Source organism: Pantherophis guttatus, chromosome 2 (genome assembly GCF_059756535.1).
Source record: "Pantherophis guttatus breed Tessera chromosome 2, ASM5975653v1, whole genome shotgun sequence".
Lineage (NCBI taxonomy): Eukaryota > Metazoa > Chordata > Lepidosauria > Squamata > Colubridae > Pantherophis > Pantherophis guttatus.
Window position 1 is genome coordinate 99,262,601 of NC_142064.1, and position 19,189 is coordinate 99,281,789.

A 19,189-nucleotide genomic window follows, 5' to 3' on the forward strand; every position below is an offset into this window, starting at 1 on the left:
AAAAGCCAAATTTCAAGAGCGTGAGAATGTTACACTAGGAGTTTCAGGGCATCTCTATTATGCACTTTGTATGTTCCTCCTCAAAAATGATTAAAGGAATGCACATTGTGTATACTATATTCCATTATTTTCATCCACCATCCACTTGTATCAACATGGCAAAAATCTGAGTGTTTCAAAAAAGCAGTCAATCTACTTTATGACTGACTGTGTTTTCTTTCAGTTGATAGGACTCTTAGATCTGTCTCCAAATCTATAACTGGTATGTTACTACTGCATTTTTCAGAGTGTAAGATGCACCGGAGTATAAGACACACCTTAGTTTTTTGGGGAGGAAACTAAGAAAAAAGCTGATTGGCAGGTGGATCAATTTCTCTGAATACCCCCAATCAGCTGTTTCCAGAGGTGAATTTTAGCAACAGGTTCCTTGGTTGTGAGCTCTGTGCTTTTCTTTTTTTTCTGCCTCTGAAACTTCTGAAACTGTTTCAGAAAAAACTTTTTTTCCTGCCTCTGAAAGCCTCTGAAACAGCTTCACAAAAAAAGCCTCTGAAGCTCTGTTTGGGAGCTTCTTTTCTGAAGCTCTGCTTGGGGGATTTTTTTCTGAAGCTCTACTTCTGATGCTTTTTTCAGCCTCTGAAACCTCCATTTGAGAAGCTGGGCAGGGCTACATTCGGAGTATAAGATGCACCCAGATTTTCACCCTCTTTTTTGGAGGAAAAAGGTGCGTCTTATACGCCAAAAAATACGGCATTTTCTTTCTCATCTTTCAATTTTCAGAGCCATACATCACCACAGGAAAGACCATTGATAACAAAGATTTTTTTTAAAAGGCCAAGCAATATCGTTCAAATATCCTTATTCTTCACGATTTTATATAACTTTGCCATAGTCTTTTTTCCTACCATCTTTATGAGTCCAAGAAAACAAAACAATGTTATCATCTTCACTTCTTTGCCTGCCATCAAGTGTATGATCACTATAAGCATACTGGTTGACATTACCTTTACCTTCTTAATGTTCAATATCAACCAACTCCCCCCTGCCATTTATCCCCTACGAAGGGAGATTGAGCAAAAGAAATAAACCAATTATATTAATAGAGGAGAAATTTCTGAAATAAAAAGGGTTGAATGAAAGAATGTAAGATCTATGAAAGGTCCCGTTCATTTTAGAAATACAGGCAGTCCTTGTCTTACAACCACAATTGAGTCCAAAATTTTTGTTGCTAAGTGAGACATTTGTTAACTGAATTTTGCCCCATTTTATGACCTTTCTTGCATATATCTTAGAGGCCTTTGGAGGCTTCATTGCCTTTATACCTCTGTGGACATTACTGTTGATCATTGAACTAACCAGCCAGGCTATCATCGCAATAACCTTTGCCAACTATATTGTGCAACCAGTCTTCCCTTCTTGCCAGCCTCCGTACATTGCTTGCCATCTTATTGCCGCTGCTTGTGTATGAATATACCTTGCATTATTCCTTACTATTACCAGATAAACCTTATTTTAGAAAGCCAGGCCTCCTGCAAAAACCCCTAAGTTTGGAATTATTGTAATATTTTTAGGGCAACTAGCTTAGCAAGAAATATCTAAGTCAGGAACTTCTGCTAGAATAAAGGAGGTGTGTAAGGCTTTTTTCCTTAAAGTACAGCTTAGAGGTAGTTTTCTTCTGACTTTCAATTAGGACAACAAATTAGGATCTATCTATGACAAATCGCCATGGCCAACTTGCCACGACCAACTCATCACAAAACAATTCGTCATGGCCAAATCACTGTGGGACAACTTGCTGCAGAACATGAATTATGCTAATATCAACGAAATGGTGGAATATAATAAAGAACAGATGCAAAAGGAGGAACAAAATGAAATGTGAATGACAAAATTTAAAATAATTTTTATTTATTTTTAATAATTAAATTGAATTGTTAAATTGTCTCGAGGCGAGTTGTCCTGTGGCAAGTTGGCCGTGGTGAATTATCCCACAGCAAGTTGGCCATGGTCAGTTGGCTACAGTGAGTTGGCCATGGAGAGTTGGCAGTGATAAGATGGCTGTGTTGAGTTGTCCCATTCCAAACAAATTATGCTATGACCAACAGTAGTATTTCCTATAAATGCTTTATTCTTGGTCAAAATTCTATTATCAGTTACAATACTGATCAGTATTGATGCAGCCTTAGTCTGACAAAATATGAGGCTTGGCTCATAGAGATGCTAATATTTGAAGATTCAGGGCAAATAAACTTGCCTTAACATTTATTTATTCCAAGCTAGAAACATCCCCTTGGCAAAGTAAAATAAAAACAGGCACTTGCTCCAGTGATCAACCTTTCCACAATGTGTACTATTTATGTGATACCTTTAGTCCATATGGTTGTCCATGACTCTTTAGGAGAACTGTTCTATTTTTGGCTGTCCTTTTGTCTATCTTCTGTACTATCCTTGTTTGCATGTCAGACCAATAGACGTAGTCTTCAAAGATACTCACTGAGAAGGGACTATGTATCTCATCCAGCTGAAAAATCTGAGAGAAAAATATTGTTGTTAAGAGATGCATCACAGCTCAGGGACTGAGATCTTATTTTCAGACAAATAAAAAGATCTGGAAGTCAGACACATTCCCACATTTATTTCCACAGCTCTGGTTAGATATGGAATTCTGAAACAACATAGAATGCTACCAAGAGAAGAGTAAGATTACTCTTACTCTTATCAGAACATTATCAGAAATTACTCTTTCCTGTAAAACAAGCAACTCAAATAAATTCTTGCCTGCTTCCAGCTTAGTCAAGTTTATGTACAGTAGGCAATACCTTCATATTGCTACCATCCAAAAAGGCTGAACCAATGGAGTGAAACTTGTCATCAGACCAGAAAATTCTCCAGCTCAAGAAGTCAATGGCTATGCTTGTGGGCCAACCAATTCCATCATCAATTAGCACTTCTTTATTACTTCCATCCATCCCTGCTTTTTTGATTTTGGATTCAACGCTTATTTCACACCAATACATAAATCTAGGAAAGAGAAGATGACATTATATATTTTCATAGAATGGAATTCAAATCACTATGGCTTACAGTGCTTTATTATTGACCATCAAGTTAGATGGCCTTCATTGTATATCTTCTTTAGGGTACCAGACAAGGTCTCAGATTATTTCAATTTGAAGGAATATTAGCCTCAGAATTCTTTTAGCTAATGTCTCTTCATTTGAATCCTACATTCTTTGGAATTTGAAGTTAGATCACCACTATCTTTCTATGCAGTCATGCATCAGATCTACAGTTTCAGCACAATTATGGCATCATATACCTTAGCTCCCATTAAGCATGGAGCTTGAGGGAGGGTGGGACTACTTTGTTAAAGTTTAATACATCTGGGGTCTAAGCCTAACCATTCAGACCATGTGGGCCATTTCTTTTTTGATTTTAAAAACAAAACTTTATTAAACATATAAAAGTAAAATACTATATTATGTATATACAAGTTACATATATATTAATACAAACGACAATACATAAAAAGAAAAAGTAACTTTGGTCACATGTCCATTATCTTATTAACGGTGCATATTTGTTAATTATTATTATCATACAAAATTTTTCATTTACTCTCATTTTTGTGAGTTACCCAATCATACCACCTATTCCACTCTATATAACATTTTGAGTCTACCATGTGGGCCATTTCATTTGCATTTAAATAGTATTAAAATTTTATTTATTATTTTGCATCCTAATAGACTGCGCCCCATAGGCAGTAGAATAGGCAGTAGAACAACTGTTACATAGCAGGCCAAATAAATTTCATGATCAGAACATCAAAATCTGTGAACAATCTTGCCTTTGGTTTTTAAATTTTGTATCTCCTGTGGTTAATATTTGAATATTTATCACTTTTATTGTAAATTGCCCAGAATTGCTTTGCAAAGTGAAATGGGCAGCATATAAATTTAATAAATAATGAATAAATCAAGCAGAATCAATAGAGCTGTACTCCTAGTTTCTTCTCTCTAAAAATATCCATTTGCCTTATCAATTATGATTCAATCACACAATTGGATAGACCTGACCACACATCAACATGAACCCAGACAATGTTTCCACCCTCTGAAATATCTTCCCTAAAAAGACAACATTAGTGACTTAATAAAAGTAGATCATTGTGGACGGACTCACTTATCCAACTCATTTCTGAGATCTATTTCTAATTCTTTTGAACCATTCCGACAAGCCCAAACTTTGCACAAGCAAAATATAAAAGGCTTACCTATCCAGTGGGTGGAGAGCTAATGACCGTGGTTGCTCCAGATCCTCAAGAACCACCGTATAGACAGGATTTCCCTTCCAAGTGCTATTTAACCATGTAGCCAAGATCTGTCCCGAGGTACCATCAGTCCAGTAAAGATTCCTTCCTAACCAGTCCACTGCTATACTGTCAGATTTGATGCCTGTAATCAGATGTTTGAAATAACAGAAATGAATCTACACAAGTTTCCAATCTATCACAAAAGGTAGGATCTCAGTGCCAAAAAATAATTTTTTTTAAAAAAATTAATTAGCATGTATTCCAACTTTCAAAATAAGCAAATATATTTTTGCTTTTATCTGCCGATCTCTGGTGATAAATAGCTAAGATTTAAAAATGTTTGAACAGGAAATATCAGCCAACATCTCCTATTTAGTAAGTAATTACAAAGCAGAATTTCATTGCAAATTATTTTTTAAATAGCCATATAAGAGAAAAGACATCCTGTTCAGAGGTTTTCAAGCAGAGTACCTCTAGTTTAAGGCTGAACAGTTACAACTTAGCTCCAGGTAGGACTATTCATTGTTAACAGTGCTTGAAATCCATCTTCTTAGGCAATTCTCAAAAATACTCTTACTTTATGACCAATACTCATAAAAGGATGCTTTTTTAGGGGCCAGCTCTGCTGTTACTGTCCTCTATATTAGTGTACACTGGAGGAGCCTTTATATTTATAGATTAGAAGCTGCAGATTTCAACCATCACCCATTCTACGGCAAGGGATTCTTGGCCTTCTGAGTAATTGTCCCAGGTGACACATAATCTTCCTTTGCCATTCATGAGGGACTTTAGTAGGATAACCTCATCTGTAATATGAGACTTTGTCAACTTGTATGTTTTCTTCCCAGAGAAACTTGATGAAATCTTTCCTTCAGTTTATCAGCTAAAACTTGTAGACAGGATTAGATCTCTGAACCCACCTGGCATTGCTGTTTCTCAAAGTTATTTTGTTATACTATTAAAAGTATCAGTTTAGAAATACAAGCACTCAATTTTTCCTTAGCTTTTTCCTTTTCAATATAAGTGGATTTGAATTTCACCTTGTCTCGGGTGAACCTGTGAAGCTTCCTAAGCATGTGAGAGTGCGAGTCAGCTTCAGCAGTCAAATATGAGTTCTACCAATAGTTTAACTTGCCAAAGTTACAATAAAAATTAGTTTTGTCCTAAGCCACTAATTTTTTAAAAAACTGTCCAAACATCTGAAAATATATTAAGGCCCACCTTTTATTAGAGTTCCCTTTTCCTTGGTTTTCATATCAATCCACTTAATACTTTCTGCATTGAGATTCATCCAAAAGACTGTCTGTGATACAAAATCGTAGTCAATGGAAAAGATAATGACATCATGATCAACTCTCAAGATAACATCCTCCTTCATGGTCCTTAATCCGAATACGAGTAAGTCAAACTGAACTGCAACTAGCAGTGATGGCTCGGAACCTATGGCAAAGACAAAACTAGTTACTTTCCATGCAAAATACGTATAAATTGCAACCTCCCAACTATGTAAGTTAAGGGAGAAGAGGTAGGAAATGCTTTAACAAGTCACCTTTTAATGAGCGATGATGTTCATTCTTCCACTCTATTCTTTGTTTTCTATTATTTAACACTACACTCAAATTTAGACACAACAAATATACACACAAAACAGAAAGATTCCAAAACCATTTGAGACAAACTTCAAAATATTCCACTACAGGCCAGATGGTGGGTTGCCTTGTTTTTGCTGATAAGAACAGAGGCTATTAACCAAATAATGGAAGACTTCCAACATCATTCTTGAAAAATGGTGGATACCTTTGATGATTAGTCTGACGAGGCAATCCTAAAAAATAAAAACATGGGAAAACTGGGCAACTCCCATGACTTTTGTTTGTTTTCAGTTGACTTTTTATTTTATGGAAAACCTCACCTCTCTTAAATTCAGGCTTGTCTTCTGCTTAAGATACTATTTTGCTCTAGGGAACTATTCAAACTTAATTCTTTGCCTCTCAGGTTTTCTCCAGAAGGCTTCTAAAGTCATTTCATGCTGAATGCTACTTGCCATTCAGCCCTACCAAGAAATTGCTAAAGTTGCAGGGAAGGGGCATTGTTCCTAGTGCCAACCTGTTACTGGCTGCAGAATGGCTGCTAATTCTCATTGCTCTGAGATCTGAGTTATAGAAAAAGTTATTGCTTTTGCTAATGTTCCTGCAAGTTAGATCATTTGGGGCCTAGGACAGTGATGGCGAACCTTTTTGGCACCAAGTGCCCGAACCGGAATGTGCGTGCATGGGTGTGCGCAGCGCGGCCACTGGAGCCCCGGAAATTCAAAGACTAGCTGGCTGGTGTGCATGCGCACGCCAGGCACCTGGTCTTCAGGTTTTCGGTGTCCATGTGCACATGCCAGCTAGTTTTTGCGCGTGCCGGAGCACTGGAAACCTGAAGACCTGAAGACAACACCCGCATGTGCACCGGCCAAGCTGGTCTTCCGGTTTCCGGGGCTCTGGCACACGCAAAAATGCATGCCGGAAACCAGCTGGTGACGGTGCACATGCCTACAGAGAGGGCTCTGCGTGCCACCTCTGGCACGTGTGCCATAGATTCGCCATCATGGGCCTAGGATTACAAATGGCAACATGATCCAAGTTTCTATATTTTCCTAGGGCAGGATATGAAATGACACAGACCTGAGTATCCTAAGTATCCAAATATACTAGAAATTTTTGTTCCTAGCTTAGAATCGATGCCTGTTTTGAACATTTCAAACTCAAAATGTTTTGCACATATGTTAATCTGCTTGAGTTTTGGAAATTCAAATAGGATTTGTTGCAGAATCAAAACACTAAACAACTATTTACTTTACCCAAAGTATTTGTATTTCATTATGAATGCATTCTTTTAACTTTGTCAGATTTTTCTTCCTGAACTACCACAATAGCTGCAATCTTAGCAGGGAAGGCCGCCTTTAGTTGGATGAGATCCCCATACAGGGCAATCAGGGGTTCCTAATCCTTTTGCCATCACACCATCCTTTTGTGTAATCCTAATGTATACACTCCCCTAAAAATCCAAGCACCAAAATGAACACAAATGAACAAGGGAAACAATACAGTGAAACTTTGGAAAAAAGTTATATTTAGTTACATTGTAACAATATAACTAAAATATTCTTTAGACCTCGACTGAATGTGGTACCTTCCCAAGGAAAGGAACCCACAGAGTTTGGGAAACCCTGATCTAAGAAGTTAGAAGTCTTTGCCCACCTAAAGGCAAAGGTTCCCCCAGTCCAGTTGGGTCCAAGAGTCTAGGGGACGGTACTCATCTCTATTTTTTACCCAAGGGAGTCAGTGTCATCTGAAGACATTTCCATGGTTACGTGGCCAGAATGACTATATGCTGTAGTGCACAGAATGCTGTTACCTTTCCACCAACGTGGTACCTATTTATCTATTTGCATTGTCATGTTCTCAAACTGCTAGATAGGCAGGAGCTGGGGCAAGTAACAGGAGCTCACCCCAGGAGCGTGGTGTTCGGGTCTCAAACCCAGTCTCCAGCCAAGCTTTTGCACCCTTCTTATTCACCTAACAGCTCTCATACCTCTCAATACATCCATCCAGCTTAATAGTACGAAGCCAAAGGAACTTATTTCAAGGCTTCTTACCCAGAAGGCAAAGCTTTTCTATGTTACATTTGACTTCAAAAAAAGTTTACACGTTCACTAAATTTGAATCATATAGATAATCAGTGGAAAGTCAATCAGTGGATGGGAAGAATCTTACCAATTACTTTACATGTGTGGTTATCAGGCTCCAGTAAATATCCAGGGTGGCATGTGCAGTGGTAACTGCCTTCTGTATTGACACAGGTCTGGCCACATTTAACAACTGCCAACTCTTTGCATTCATTGATGTCTTTGCAAGAGTGCCCATCACTTCTTAGGTTGAACCCCTCATTGCAAGCGCATTGCTGAAAATTAGAAAACAGGCATTATTATTTATGTAAATTTTCACAACTTCTCTTTCTCCTCACTCTGTACTCCAAGGGTTGCTGCTGGAAACACAGAGTCCAAATACAAATTGAGATTTAATTTGCAAGTATGTGCTTAAGTAATACTTTTAAAGGCATTGGGTTTTTTTTTTCCAATTTTTTTTTTACTAAAGAATTATTTTGTATTTATTTTACAAAGTAAAACAATTCAAGTTTAAAGAAAAAAAAGGGGAAAGTGATAATAGAAATGAAAGAAAGACCAAGGAAAGAAAGAAAAAGAACAAAAGATATAAAGAGGTGGCTTCCAGTTTTCTTTACAAAAGTTACAAATGCATTTATATTTATCCTCCTGCTCTAAGGAAGGGGTGTCCAACCTTGGCAATGTTAATTTTATTGGCTGGGGGAATTCTGGGAGTTGAAGTCCACATGTCTTAAAGTTGCCAAGGTTGGACACCCCTACTATAAGATTACATTGTGGCTCTCCTTTCCACACTTTCAGTCTGTTTGCATTGCTTGATGCTGCTTTTATGACTTAAAGAGTAATAATCTCACCAGGATTATCTATCAGTAACTGCTTTGAGTTCTTGTCAAATTATGATTAGGTCATCAACAAGATAATTTAACTCCTGAAGCTTTTCTGGTCTCTTTTTCTTTCTCACATTTTTCCAAATATCAGGGACTTCAACAACTCTTGCCTTTGTATTGCTTGTTCAAAATATTTTAGTTGTAGTTTAGTTACCAACACTTCCAATGAACAATCTATTTTCTTTTTCCTAGTTTTAGATTATTGGTTCTCACAATCCAGGTTATTCTCAGACATGGCCTCCAAAACCAGAGTTTGAAAGCATTACTTCTTTAGTCAGCCAATCAAACTGTAATGTAACTTTTACATTACAACCGGGAAAACTATTGTCTTGATCATATATATATATATATATACCTTTGTTGCCAGCAAGATGCCTCTGCATTTTATAATACTTTGTCCAAATCTGTTATACCGGTAATCTACTCCCAAGTATTTTCTCATTTTCTCATGGCTACAATCACTATCCTTGTAAAATTTTTTAGCTTAAGATGACAAAGCCTGTTGCTATAATAGTAACAATGAGTCCATATTGTATTATTATTTGGGAATGGCCATCTATTTTTCCTATTCTAAAAGAATTGTAGAATAGAGCCTAGGAAGAAGCAAATCTCCTTGATCTTAACCCATTGTTTTGCTTCTACAATACATTTAGTTTAAAATATACATGTTGTCCATTTTTAAACAGTATCATCATCAACATTCTAATGCTGGTCTTTACTTACAGGCCCACTAGGAGACTTGTAACAAATGTGAGCACACAATTTTTGGCATGGCATGGCACAATATCTGCCTTCATCCATTCCATCTTGGCAGTCAGATTTCCCATCGCAGACCAAAGTGTAATTGATACAGGTATCACCACACTGAAATTCATAGCTATGGCATTTCCTGGGTTTACCTGGAAAAGCAAAGAGGATTTCAAGATTCTAGTTTTAGTGCAATTATAAACAAAATGACCATTGAAAACTAATGAAGCATAAGCCAAATTCAATATGTCTTTTCATTTGATTGATCTGGAATGGGGTAGGTAAGAAGAACATAAGTCAACAAAGAACTTGAAGAAAAATCTGGAACTTTGTTGTTATAGATGTTGACAGAAGCAAGACTGCTCTATGCATAAAACAGAAAGTTTTTATTTCCTAATTCCCACAATGGAAGAAGAATGGCTGGAAACTGATGGAATTAGCTGAGATGGCCAAATTAACTGCTTTAATCAAAGAAAAGGATACATCCAGGGGTGAAATGCTCCCGGTTCGGACCGGCTCGGGCGAGTAGGTAGCAATGGTGGCAGGCAGTTTGGAAAACCAGTAACAAAAATCCCTGCCCCTGCCCCCCATACCCAGCTGAGCCACGTGATCATCAGAGCCTTTTTTTCTTTTAAATGGCTCTGACCAGCCAAGCTCTGACGATCCCAGTTGAGTTGCCTGCTAATCAGGCAACTCAGCTTGGATCGCCAGAGCCATGTAAAAAAAAAAAAAAAAACTTTTTTCCTTTTAAATGGCTCATAGCAAAAATCCCCCCCTCCCCCCCTCAGCTTGCTTACCTTAGCTGCTGGTCACAACGCCTTGCTGTAATCCCTGCAAATCCATTGCATCAGCAAGCAACTGAATCTCCTTGCCTGCAATCAAGCAGGCAGGGAGTTGTTGACTTCAACTCCCAGAATTCCTCAGCCAGAAAAGCGAAGTTGGCTGAGGAATTCTGGGAGTTGAAGTCTACAAGTCTTAAAGTTGCCAAGGTTGGAGACCCCTGTTCAATTGGGTAAGTTTTTTTCCCCTTTGGGGAAAATAAAAAATAAACTATTTTAAAAAAATAGTTAATTGGGGTTTTTTTAGTTGTTCTTTTTTTAGACCTAGCCATTTAAAGTCTAGAAAGTTTTAAATTTAGCTGCTTTTATATAAAAATAAAAATAAATAAAAATAAAATAATATTTGTGCAGCTTTCTGAGATTTAGTGTGTTTCTGTAGTGTTTCACTCTAACTACACAAACACACAAAATGTCACAAAGCTGTATGTGGAATTTTGTGTCTGTAAAGTGCAAAAGTTGGGTTTTTGGGCTTTTTGTGGCTGTGTGAGGTTCCTGCTTGTTGCAGGGGCCATTTTGGGTCTAGCACAGCTGCTTTTATATTGTGGGTGAGCCAGTTGTGTTGTGTTGTGTTTTGTAGGTTAAAAAAGGGCAAAGAAGTGACATTGACTTGGCCACGCCCACCTGATCAACAAGCCACGCCCTCCCAGTCACCTTACCACCAAGCCCCACCCATTAATTAAGCCACAGCCATAGAATCGGTAGCAAAAATTTTTAGATTTCACCCCTGGATACATCCAATATTGCTTCTGCTTGGAAACCGCATCTAGATTTTGTGCTTGAGATAGAAAAAAAATGAAACTTTGACTTTGGGATTTGCTAATCAGACAAGTTTGCTATAGAAATAGCTAGTACATATTAAGTGTGCAAAAGTAAAAAGTTGAGGCTGTAATGTTATCTTTATTCTACTATGCAGAAGAGAGTCAGAAGTTAATGCTGCTCCCTTTCCCCTTTAACCTATACTTTTCTCTCTCTCTCTCTTTTCCCCTTCCCTCTTTGCCTACTATTTTAATTTTCATTTATATTTTATACTTTGATGACTTTAATATATTAAAAAAGGAGAACATGAGCTCAACAATCTGGCAAGGACAAATGGAAATAAATGGCAGCGGCAGAAGGATAGTGAGAATGAGGTGCCCTATAAATTTCAACTCTACAGGACATTAAACCAAACATTTAAAGACTAACATACTACCATTGTAGCTTGGCTCTTGTTTTGCAGAACTTCTCTCTGTTAAGCTAATGCCTCATAAGAAAGACAGAACCCCACCCCCCACTCCCATTTCAAAAATAGGACTATTGCACCAACTGCCAGGATGAAGGAAGTTTACATACATCCAATCTCATCAGTCCCGTCTTTGCAGTCATGTTCCCCATCACAATTCCATTGATCTGGGATGCATTCTAATGAGTTGTGACATTGCCACTGATGGGCACCACAATGTATCTTTGGAAATCCACAGTCCTGTAAAAACCAATCAATCAATCCATCCATCAAGATCTGCTGCTGTACAATAATGAAACATTTGAAATACTTGGGAGACTTGAGATGGTATAGGTTAGCCTCCTACTTGAGCAGGAGGCTGGATGAGAAGACCTCCAAGGTCCCTTCCAGCTCTATTCTATTCTTCTTGCCTGCTGGCAAGGTCAGACTGACTTGGCTTGGAGATGTTATATTGCTGCAGAAAAAATACTATCTGAGCCGTGACACTTTACAGTAACACAGAGAACTTGGAGGAAATGAAAGCAGGCACTATTGAGAAAAAACCTGAAAAATGGTTTCTGTGGGGGGCAGGCAGCTGCTTGCTCCTGCCTTCTGATTTGCTGAGAAGTCTGCCTATACATACTGCATATCTTTAGAAAGAAGTATCTTAACATCTCTGTAGCAGTTCAGAGACATTTGGTGACCATGAAAGGGAATATGCCGTGTGCTAGCAGTGACTGAAACTTTCACTCTTGACAAGAGCTAAACATCTTGAAAAGTATTCAGAAATAAGCATCACACTTTTTTTTTTTTTTTTATGATCCTGTAATCTCTTGTATTGGGATAGAGCCAGGGCGACTGGGTGAAGCTGAGCATTTACTGGCCAGATGCCCTTCCTGATGCCACATGGAGTTCACAGCAAATATTTTTTTTCTTTGTGCCCTGATAGAGAAACATCTGCCGCTGCCTATGATTGAACCTTCAGCCTCCTCAGGGTGAGGCAATAGTCTTAATCTCTAGGTCACCACGCTGCTCAAGCATCACACAATTAAGGTTACTTAATTCTTAATTAAGGCAACGACTGCAATGGAGTGCCCCAGTAGTTTATTCCAGCTGCTGAGTGGTTGAGATGGCACCATATCGTCCTGTTTATCCCAAAGGGACAGCTAGTTTACTTTAGGGTTTTCACTAAGCTAAGATGCTGTACTACTTCATGGTACAAGGAAATAGACTAGCCATTTGTACCTGCTCATCTGACCCATCTTTGCAATCCAGATCCCCATCACAGAGCCATTGCTTTAGGATGCATTCTCCACTTTCATGGCATTTGATTTCATCATTGTAGCAGTGCACTTGTTTGGGGACTGGGCAGTCTTCTTCGTCGGAATGGTCCTTGCAGTTGTAATTTCCATCACAGTGCAAGAAATAAGAAATACACTGCCCGCTTTTACACTGGAAGTGCAGATCACCGCATTTGATCTCAGCTGCAAGCAGATAATAATGTTTAACCTTCCCTTGTTTCATGCCACCCCAAAACTTACCCAGACAGCACAAATCAATTAGTAAGTAACAACAGCTTTAAAACCTTTCAAGAGTTTATAAAAGGAATGCTATTTAACTTACATGATAGAAGAGTAATACGTACAGCAAAAGATATATGTTCCCTGTTTGGCCATGACATTGTAATACCGTGTTTCCCTGAAAATAAGACCCTGTCTTATTTTTTAAAAAATTGCCACCAAAAAAGGCACCAGGTCTTATTTTGCGGGGATGTTGTTCACTGACTCACCTCACTTGCGCGCATCGTCCCCTGCCTCCTTTTTGCTGTCAGAGGCCTAACCCAACCCTAACCCTGCTCTAAGATCACAGACTGCCTTGTGGAAACCACATTTTCTTAGTTATATGAGTGCAGAAGAAGAGTTAGGAAGCCACTGGTCTCAGCCATAAAAGAGTCACAATTATTAGAACGGAGGTGGTATCTGCTTAAGGGTTCCCTTTGTTAAGTTCAAAATGTGGTTTCCACAAGGCAGTCTGTGATTGTAGAGCAGGTAGCAGTTAAACTTGGTGAGGAGTTTTTTGTGTCTTATTTTGCTTTTGTGGCCTATATCCCCTTCCCCCCCCAAAAAAAAAATAGCTGAGGGAAAATATTTGGTAGAGATGGTATGTATGGTGTGGTAAGAAACCAGGAGACTGTGAGTTCTAGTCCCACTTTAGGCTTGAATCAAGCTGGATGGCTTTGGGCCAGTAACTCTCTCTCAGCCTTAGGATGTAATCAATGGCAAACCACTTCTGAAATCTTGCCAAACAACAACAAAAACATGTGGGAACTAGTCCCAATAGTCTCCAGGAGTCAACACTGACTTAAGGGAATCAAAATAAAAAAAAAAACATGAGACAGGAAAGGCTGTCTTCACTGCGTATAACTAAGAACCTGATATGGGAAAAGGGCTTCCTCCAGAAATCTGAGTCCTGAGAAATTTAGGCAACGTAAGTCAATGTCACCAGTTTAAATTTGACTCAGAAAAACATATACAATCAACATAATTCTTTGAACCTTCGGACTAACTATAGCTTATTGTTTATTTCTTTTTCCTAAAGCATCCCAAATAAAGACCATTACCATAATCTAGTGAGGAGGTTATTAGGTAGAGTCGCTCACCTTGTTGGGACTTTATGTTAATTAGCCTACCTCAAAGCTTGACTGCCTCCAGCCACTGACCCGCCCCCACAAGTTTTCATCTGATTCAGTGACAAGGAGAAATAGAAATGGGTATCGCTAGCATTTATGTTGCATTTGCCCCAACCCCCTAATCATTTAGCCAAGTAGCTTCAAATGTATTTCAAGGAATTTCCTGTTTATTCCAGCTACAACCTGCCTAGAAAACCAATAATCTAAAAACCAGTTGTTCCTTCTTAGATATCTGTCTTTCTGCACTGGCTTACCACAGTTTTTTTCATCTGCCTCATCATTGCAGTCTGGGTTCCCATCACATAACCAGCTCTCCGGCATACAGCGAGTGTTGTCATCACAACGTAAAGCACAGAGGGGTGTTGGCGTCCAGCAGCTAGATTCATCAGAGCCATCAGGGCAATGTTGTATCCCATCACACTGGTACTTCTCATTTATACATCTGTGGCCACTCTGGCACTGGAAGACTCCTTTAAGAGAGACACATTACAATAAGCCCTATATTTAGGCACTTAGTTACATATTTGCAGGTTCCTTTTTTTTCCTATTAAGCTGATCTCAGCATTTACAATGCCAGTTGCCATGTTCAGTAAGAGCACATTTTAATCTTTTACATAAGTCTGGCCTTGATGCAGACATAACCACACTTATCAATATTATCTATTTCATTAGGTTAAGAGTTGCTCTGTCTGCTCTTATAGTGCATGTGATGCTGTATTTGTTTTATTTAATTGCTACTTGGCTTAGGTCATTCCCCATTCAATAGACATCTGGCAGTCCACATGCAAATTCCCAAACAATACCAACAACAAAAACTAAAAAGTTAAAATTAACAATAATATTAACACCAAGTAGTCAAGTAACAGGTAACTCCCAAATATGTGGTGAAAAAGGACAATTCTCATCACCTTCCTACAAGTCAAGTGTGGGAAACATCCAAAGGGGGCAACTATTCCCAAGAGTTGGATAACTACAGACAAAGACCTCACTAATGCCTTGCTAAGAGAGAATCCAAAACATCCTTTTGCAGGTTAATTGCACAAGATGGACAGATTCTACCCAGAAAAAATGGTCCCCTAATACCTTGGATCCAGGTCAAAATGTTGAATTGCATTTGAAATACACAGGCAGCCAATGCAGTGCCTATTTTTTTATTCTCCAAGCCACCAGCTGCAGGTAAAATGCCTCAGAACAAAATTGATAAAAATAACAGAACCCCACTTTGCTCAAATGTTTGGTGTCCAAACTGTGAGAACTTAGTACCTGGGTTATTACAGAACAGGGAACAGTCCTCTTCATCAGATCCATCCGAACAATCTTGGTCCCCATCACAAATGTATTCGTGGGGAACACACTCTTTTTCGTTCCTGCAAAGCAATTCTGCCCATCCACAGACCAGACGTGTCACAACTTCGGCCTTTGTAGTAAATGTAGTATGGAGAACAATAGGTGCCATTGCTGAGGTGGTAGATGTAGTCCTGGACACGACTGTCATCAATTTTGTCTGTGGAACTGCTCTAGTCGTAGTATGAGGCAATCTAACAGTTGGATTTGAGACAGGAACCACTTGCGTTACAGCTAAAAAAGTTGAATTGCAGATAAAAAGGTTAACTTCACAGCTCTTTGTGCGTTCATGTATTTATACAGCACTATAGTTCTTGCATTTGATAACAATATTTTTTCTTTTCTGTGGGAAAATGGACTAGTTGCCTAAAAACCTAGGAAAGTTCAACCACTATGGGGATCATATCATCCCTTGAGTATTTCAATCCACCTAAAAAGATTGAAAGGTGTTACCAGCCTTCACATTAGAATGAAAATGTTTTATCTATGTTTTTAAGGATCAGTCATTTAAAAGAAAAAGAACCTACTTTGCTTTCTCTTATTTAAAATGTGCTGTAGAACTAAAACATTACATTCACTGTAAAGTAGATTACATAAAGACACTGCATATCAAATAAATTAAGCAAAATCAAAACATTTTACACACTAAGTGAAGAGAGTCCTTGGATTTAGGATTGTGAACCAATTATCCAATCTACTTTTATAGTAGAGTTCTGCAGCACAGCAATAAGAGTTTTTAGCTATCAGTGTACACAATTCTAATTATTACTAAATTATTATTCCTAAAAAGTTACTAGTAAAAGTTAAGAGATTATTCATATAAGGTAACAGCAGAAACATTAGCAAAATGTTTATGTCTATAGCTAGTCAAATGGACCCATTTTCCATCCCTGCTTATATACTAAGGGCTATTTTGGTATGATGGTTAAAGATATCAGGAAAGAAACTAAGAGACCATGAGTTCTAGCTCTGTCTTAGGTACAGAAGCTGGCTGGGTGATTTTGAACCTTAGCAATGACAATCTTGCCCAAAAATGAAAATCTTGCCCCAAATCCCGCAGACTTTCAGGTCTGACTTGAAAGCACTAACAACCAAATAAAGAAGCAAATCACTAGTCTTTAAAGATAGCCAAATAGATAAAAGTTATATTAACTTTTTGAACTTTATAACCAAAATAGTCCAGTTAGAAAGAGGCAACTCACCAAATAATCTGGTGACACCAGAATCTTAAAATTTTGCCCTCCCCACCTTTTTTTTTTGTCTAACCACAAACTTAGGTCTTCTGAGGGCAGAATGCATGGAGCACCCCTTACTGTAGCCCTTTGCCTCTGGTTCCCAAGTTGTAACTTACCTTGTTAGGGTGCCACCATGAGGTGGTGGTGCTACTCTGTACTGCTAGGACACTTACAAAGCATTATTAACACTGGGCAGCTATTTTACACTACCTCTAATCTGCTCAACACCTTCTATTCAATTTGAGGCAAGCAGCAACATATCCCATTTTCAGTTCATGCATGATTGCCAGCACTTGGATCTTGGCTCAAACTTCATGACTATAATTTTTAATTGAGACCCAGAAGAACTGAGACCACAACCAAAGTGATAGGTTGCCTTACAGTTCTCACAGTTCTATAAAGACACTATTCTCTTCCGGGAGCTATGAAGGGCACAAAACCCAGGAATCTGGCAAACCAAAGCAAAGGTCAACTCTAAGTATCTGCCAGTCTTCCTTGAGACATTTGGGTATGGGCTGATCCTGCAGAAATTGCTTTAGCATATACAAAGCTACCAACTCAATCAGCCACCAATACAATCTGCCTACTGTCAAACTGGAAGTCACTCTCCAAATAAAGATTTTTGCCTGGCCATCACTTACTATTCACTGGAATTTGCTTACTACTTTTCAAATCTGTGTCAAAGACGAACAGTGCCTTTTTTACTTTAGCTACTTGCACAGTGGAGGCCTTCATTGACTTCATGTTCCAGATTGTAAGTGATGTGTCATTGAATGTGACCAGGTAAGGCCTATAAGCAGCTGCCACTCCATGGGTCCAGTCCTGCTTCAGATTATATTTCCGGTGGGTGACGACATTCAGTACATTAAGCACTGTGATAACAGAAAGAATGCAGATGTTAGAATCCCTTTGTGACAGGTAGAAGCAAATACTCTAGATGTATATCTTCTTTCAAGAAGCAATGAACTGAGTAGTCTAATTTTAAAGCCCAAACCAGTTGCCAGATCTAACATTTTCATATGAACACTGCAATAAAGTGACTTAGACTAAACACTGTTTCTCAATTCTGGCAACTTTAAGGCTTAAGAATTCCCTGACCAGCATGCTGGGATGTGATGGGCTAAACGGCTCATTCTAACTCTTAGCACAAACATAACTTGCTCTATAGCTAGTCAAATGTAAATACATGCTACTATGAGCAAATCAAATTGAAATGAGATAAATTGTAGGCTTGTACTGCATTTCCACAGTGTTTCATATTTTAGCCAAATCTCCATAAATAATAACTCTATTACCCATGTCTTTTGAAGTCCAGAAAAAATTGCATGAACTTATATCCAGAACTAATGGAGTATCTTCTGTCCAGGTTTCATTCCACACTTCCTTGATTAGCCCACTTTTCAGAGGGTGGAACTGGATGCGTTTGCTACTTTCAAGCCAGAGGAGAGATGCCCTATGCCAGTCTAGGTAGACCTGCCATATAATATTCTTGAGGGCTGCATGATAGAGGATCTTTGTCACCAAGCCAACAAACGTGGTAATCTTAATTTTAGTTCTGTCGCAAGTTAACCAATAAAGATCTCCTGATGGTATATCAACAGTTGCTGCACAGACTAAAAATGGAAGAAAAGGGAAATCAGTTTTCTTTCCGCCATAATTCCTTAACTAACTTGCTGGATATAAAATGGCCTTTTGCTCTTTCCATGCAGAAAACTAAACCTTAAAAATAGAAGACACCACTAGCAGAAAGAGGCAGAAACTATTCTGATCCAAGATTCTTCAACAGACAAACAGAGCTCTAGAATCTGTGGAAACTAATCCTCTCTCACAAGTTAATATTCTCCTTCTTGCCAGGTATGTCTCCTAGCTCATTATTGACTAAGAAAACATTTTTGCAGTTCCACTGCTATCTCCCAAGCCACATTGCCACCACGATCTACTACTTCCTACATTCTCATCATTCTGGAATTGAGACAATGAATGCTCTGAATGTGCCTTGGCTAATAAAACAGCTTTATGCCTTCCTTCTGTAATATGGATTCCTTGATTAGAGAGGTCAAACTGTTAGTAGTGGCTGTACCAGCTTTTAACTGACATTTGGTTAACTAAACAAGGTGAGAGAATGTCTGGTATAGCTGTTTTAAGGAATCAGGATAGAAACTGGGAAACTGTAAATTCTAGTCCCACCTTAGCAACAAAGCCAGCTGGGTTTGGTTGGAAGTTGTGGGTTCAACAAGCATTCAGAATTATTTTCATTTAGTTTATCTA

The 19,189-nt window shown here is 38.5% G+C and overlaps 1 protein-coding gene across 1 annotated transcript in view; it reads right to left on the minus strand.

Annotated features, from left to right (window-relative positions):
* The window catches only part of LOC117662038 (low-density lipoprotein receptor-related protein 2-like), a 64,495-nt gene that overhangs the window by 9,919 nt on the left and 35,387 nt on the right, over nt 1–19,189 (minus strand). Inside the window, exons 17-28 of the mRNA XM_087885135.1 lie at nt 18,217–18,534; nt 17,563–17,793; nt 15,606–15,920; nt 14,597–14,812; nt 12,899–13,137; nt 11,785–11,914; nt 9,590–9,765; nt 8,074–8,260; nt 5,534–5,752; nt 4,274–4,454; nt 2,817–3,018; nt 2,363–2,527 (exon numbers count right to left, since the gene is read on the minus strand). Of these exons, the coding sequence (XP_087741261.1) occupies nt 2,363–2,527; nt 2,817–3,018; nt 4,274–4,454; nt 5,534–5,752; nt 8,074–8,260; nt 9,590–9,765; nt 11,785–11,914; nt 12,899–13,137; nt 14,597–14,812; nt 15,606–15,920; nt 17,563–17,793; nt 18,217–18,534 (2,579 nt within the window). The remainder of the gene's footprint in view (nt 1–2,362; nt 2,528–2,816; nt 3,019–4,273; nt 4,455–5,533; nt 5,753–8,073; nt 8,261–9,589; nt 9,766–11,784; nt 11,915–12,898; nt 13,138–14,596; nt 14,813–15,605; nt 15,921–17,562; nt 17,794–18,216; nt 18,535–19,189) is intronic.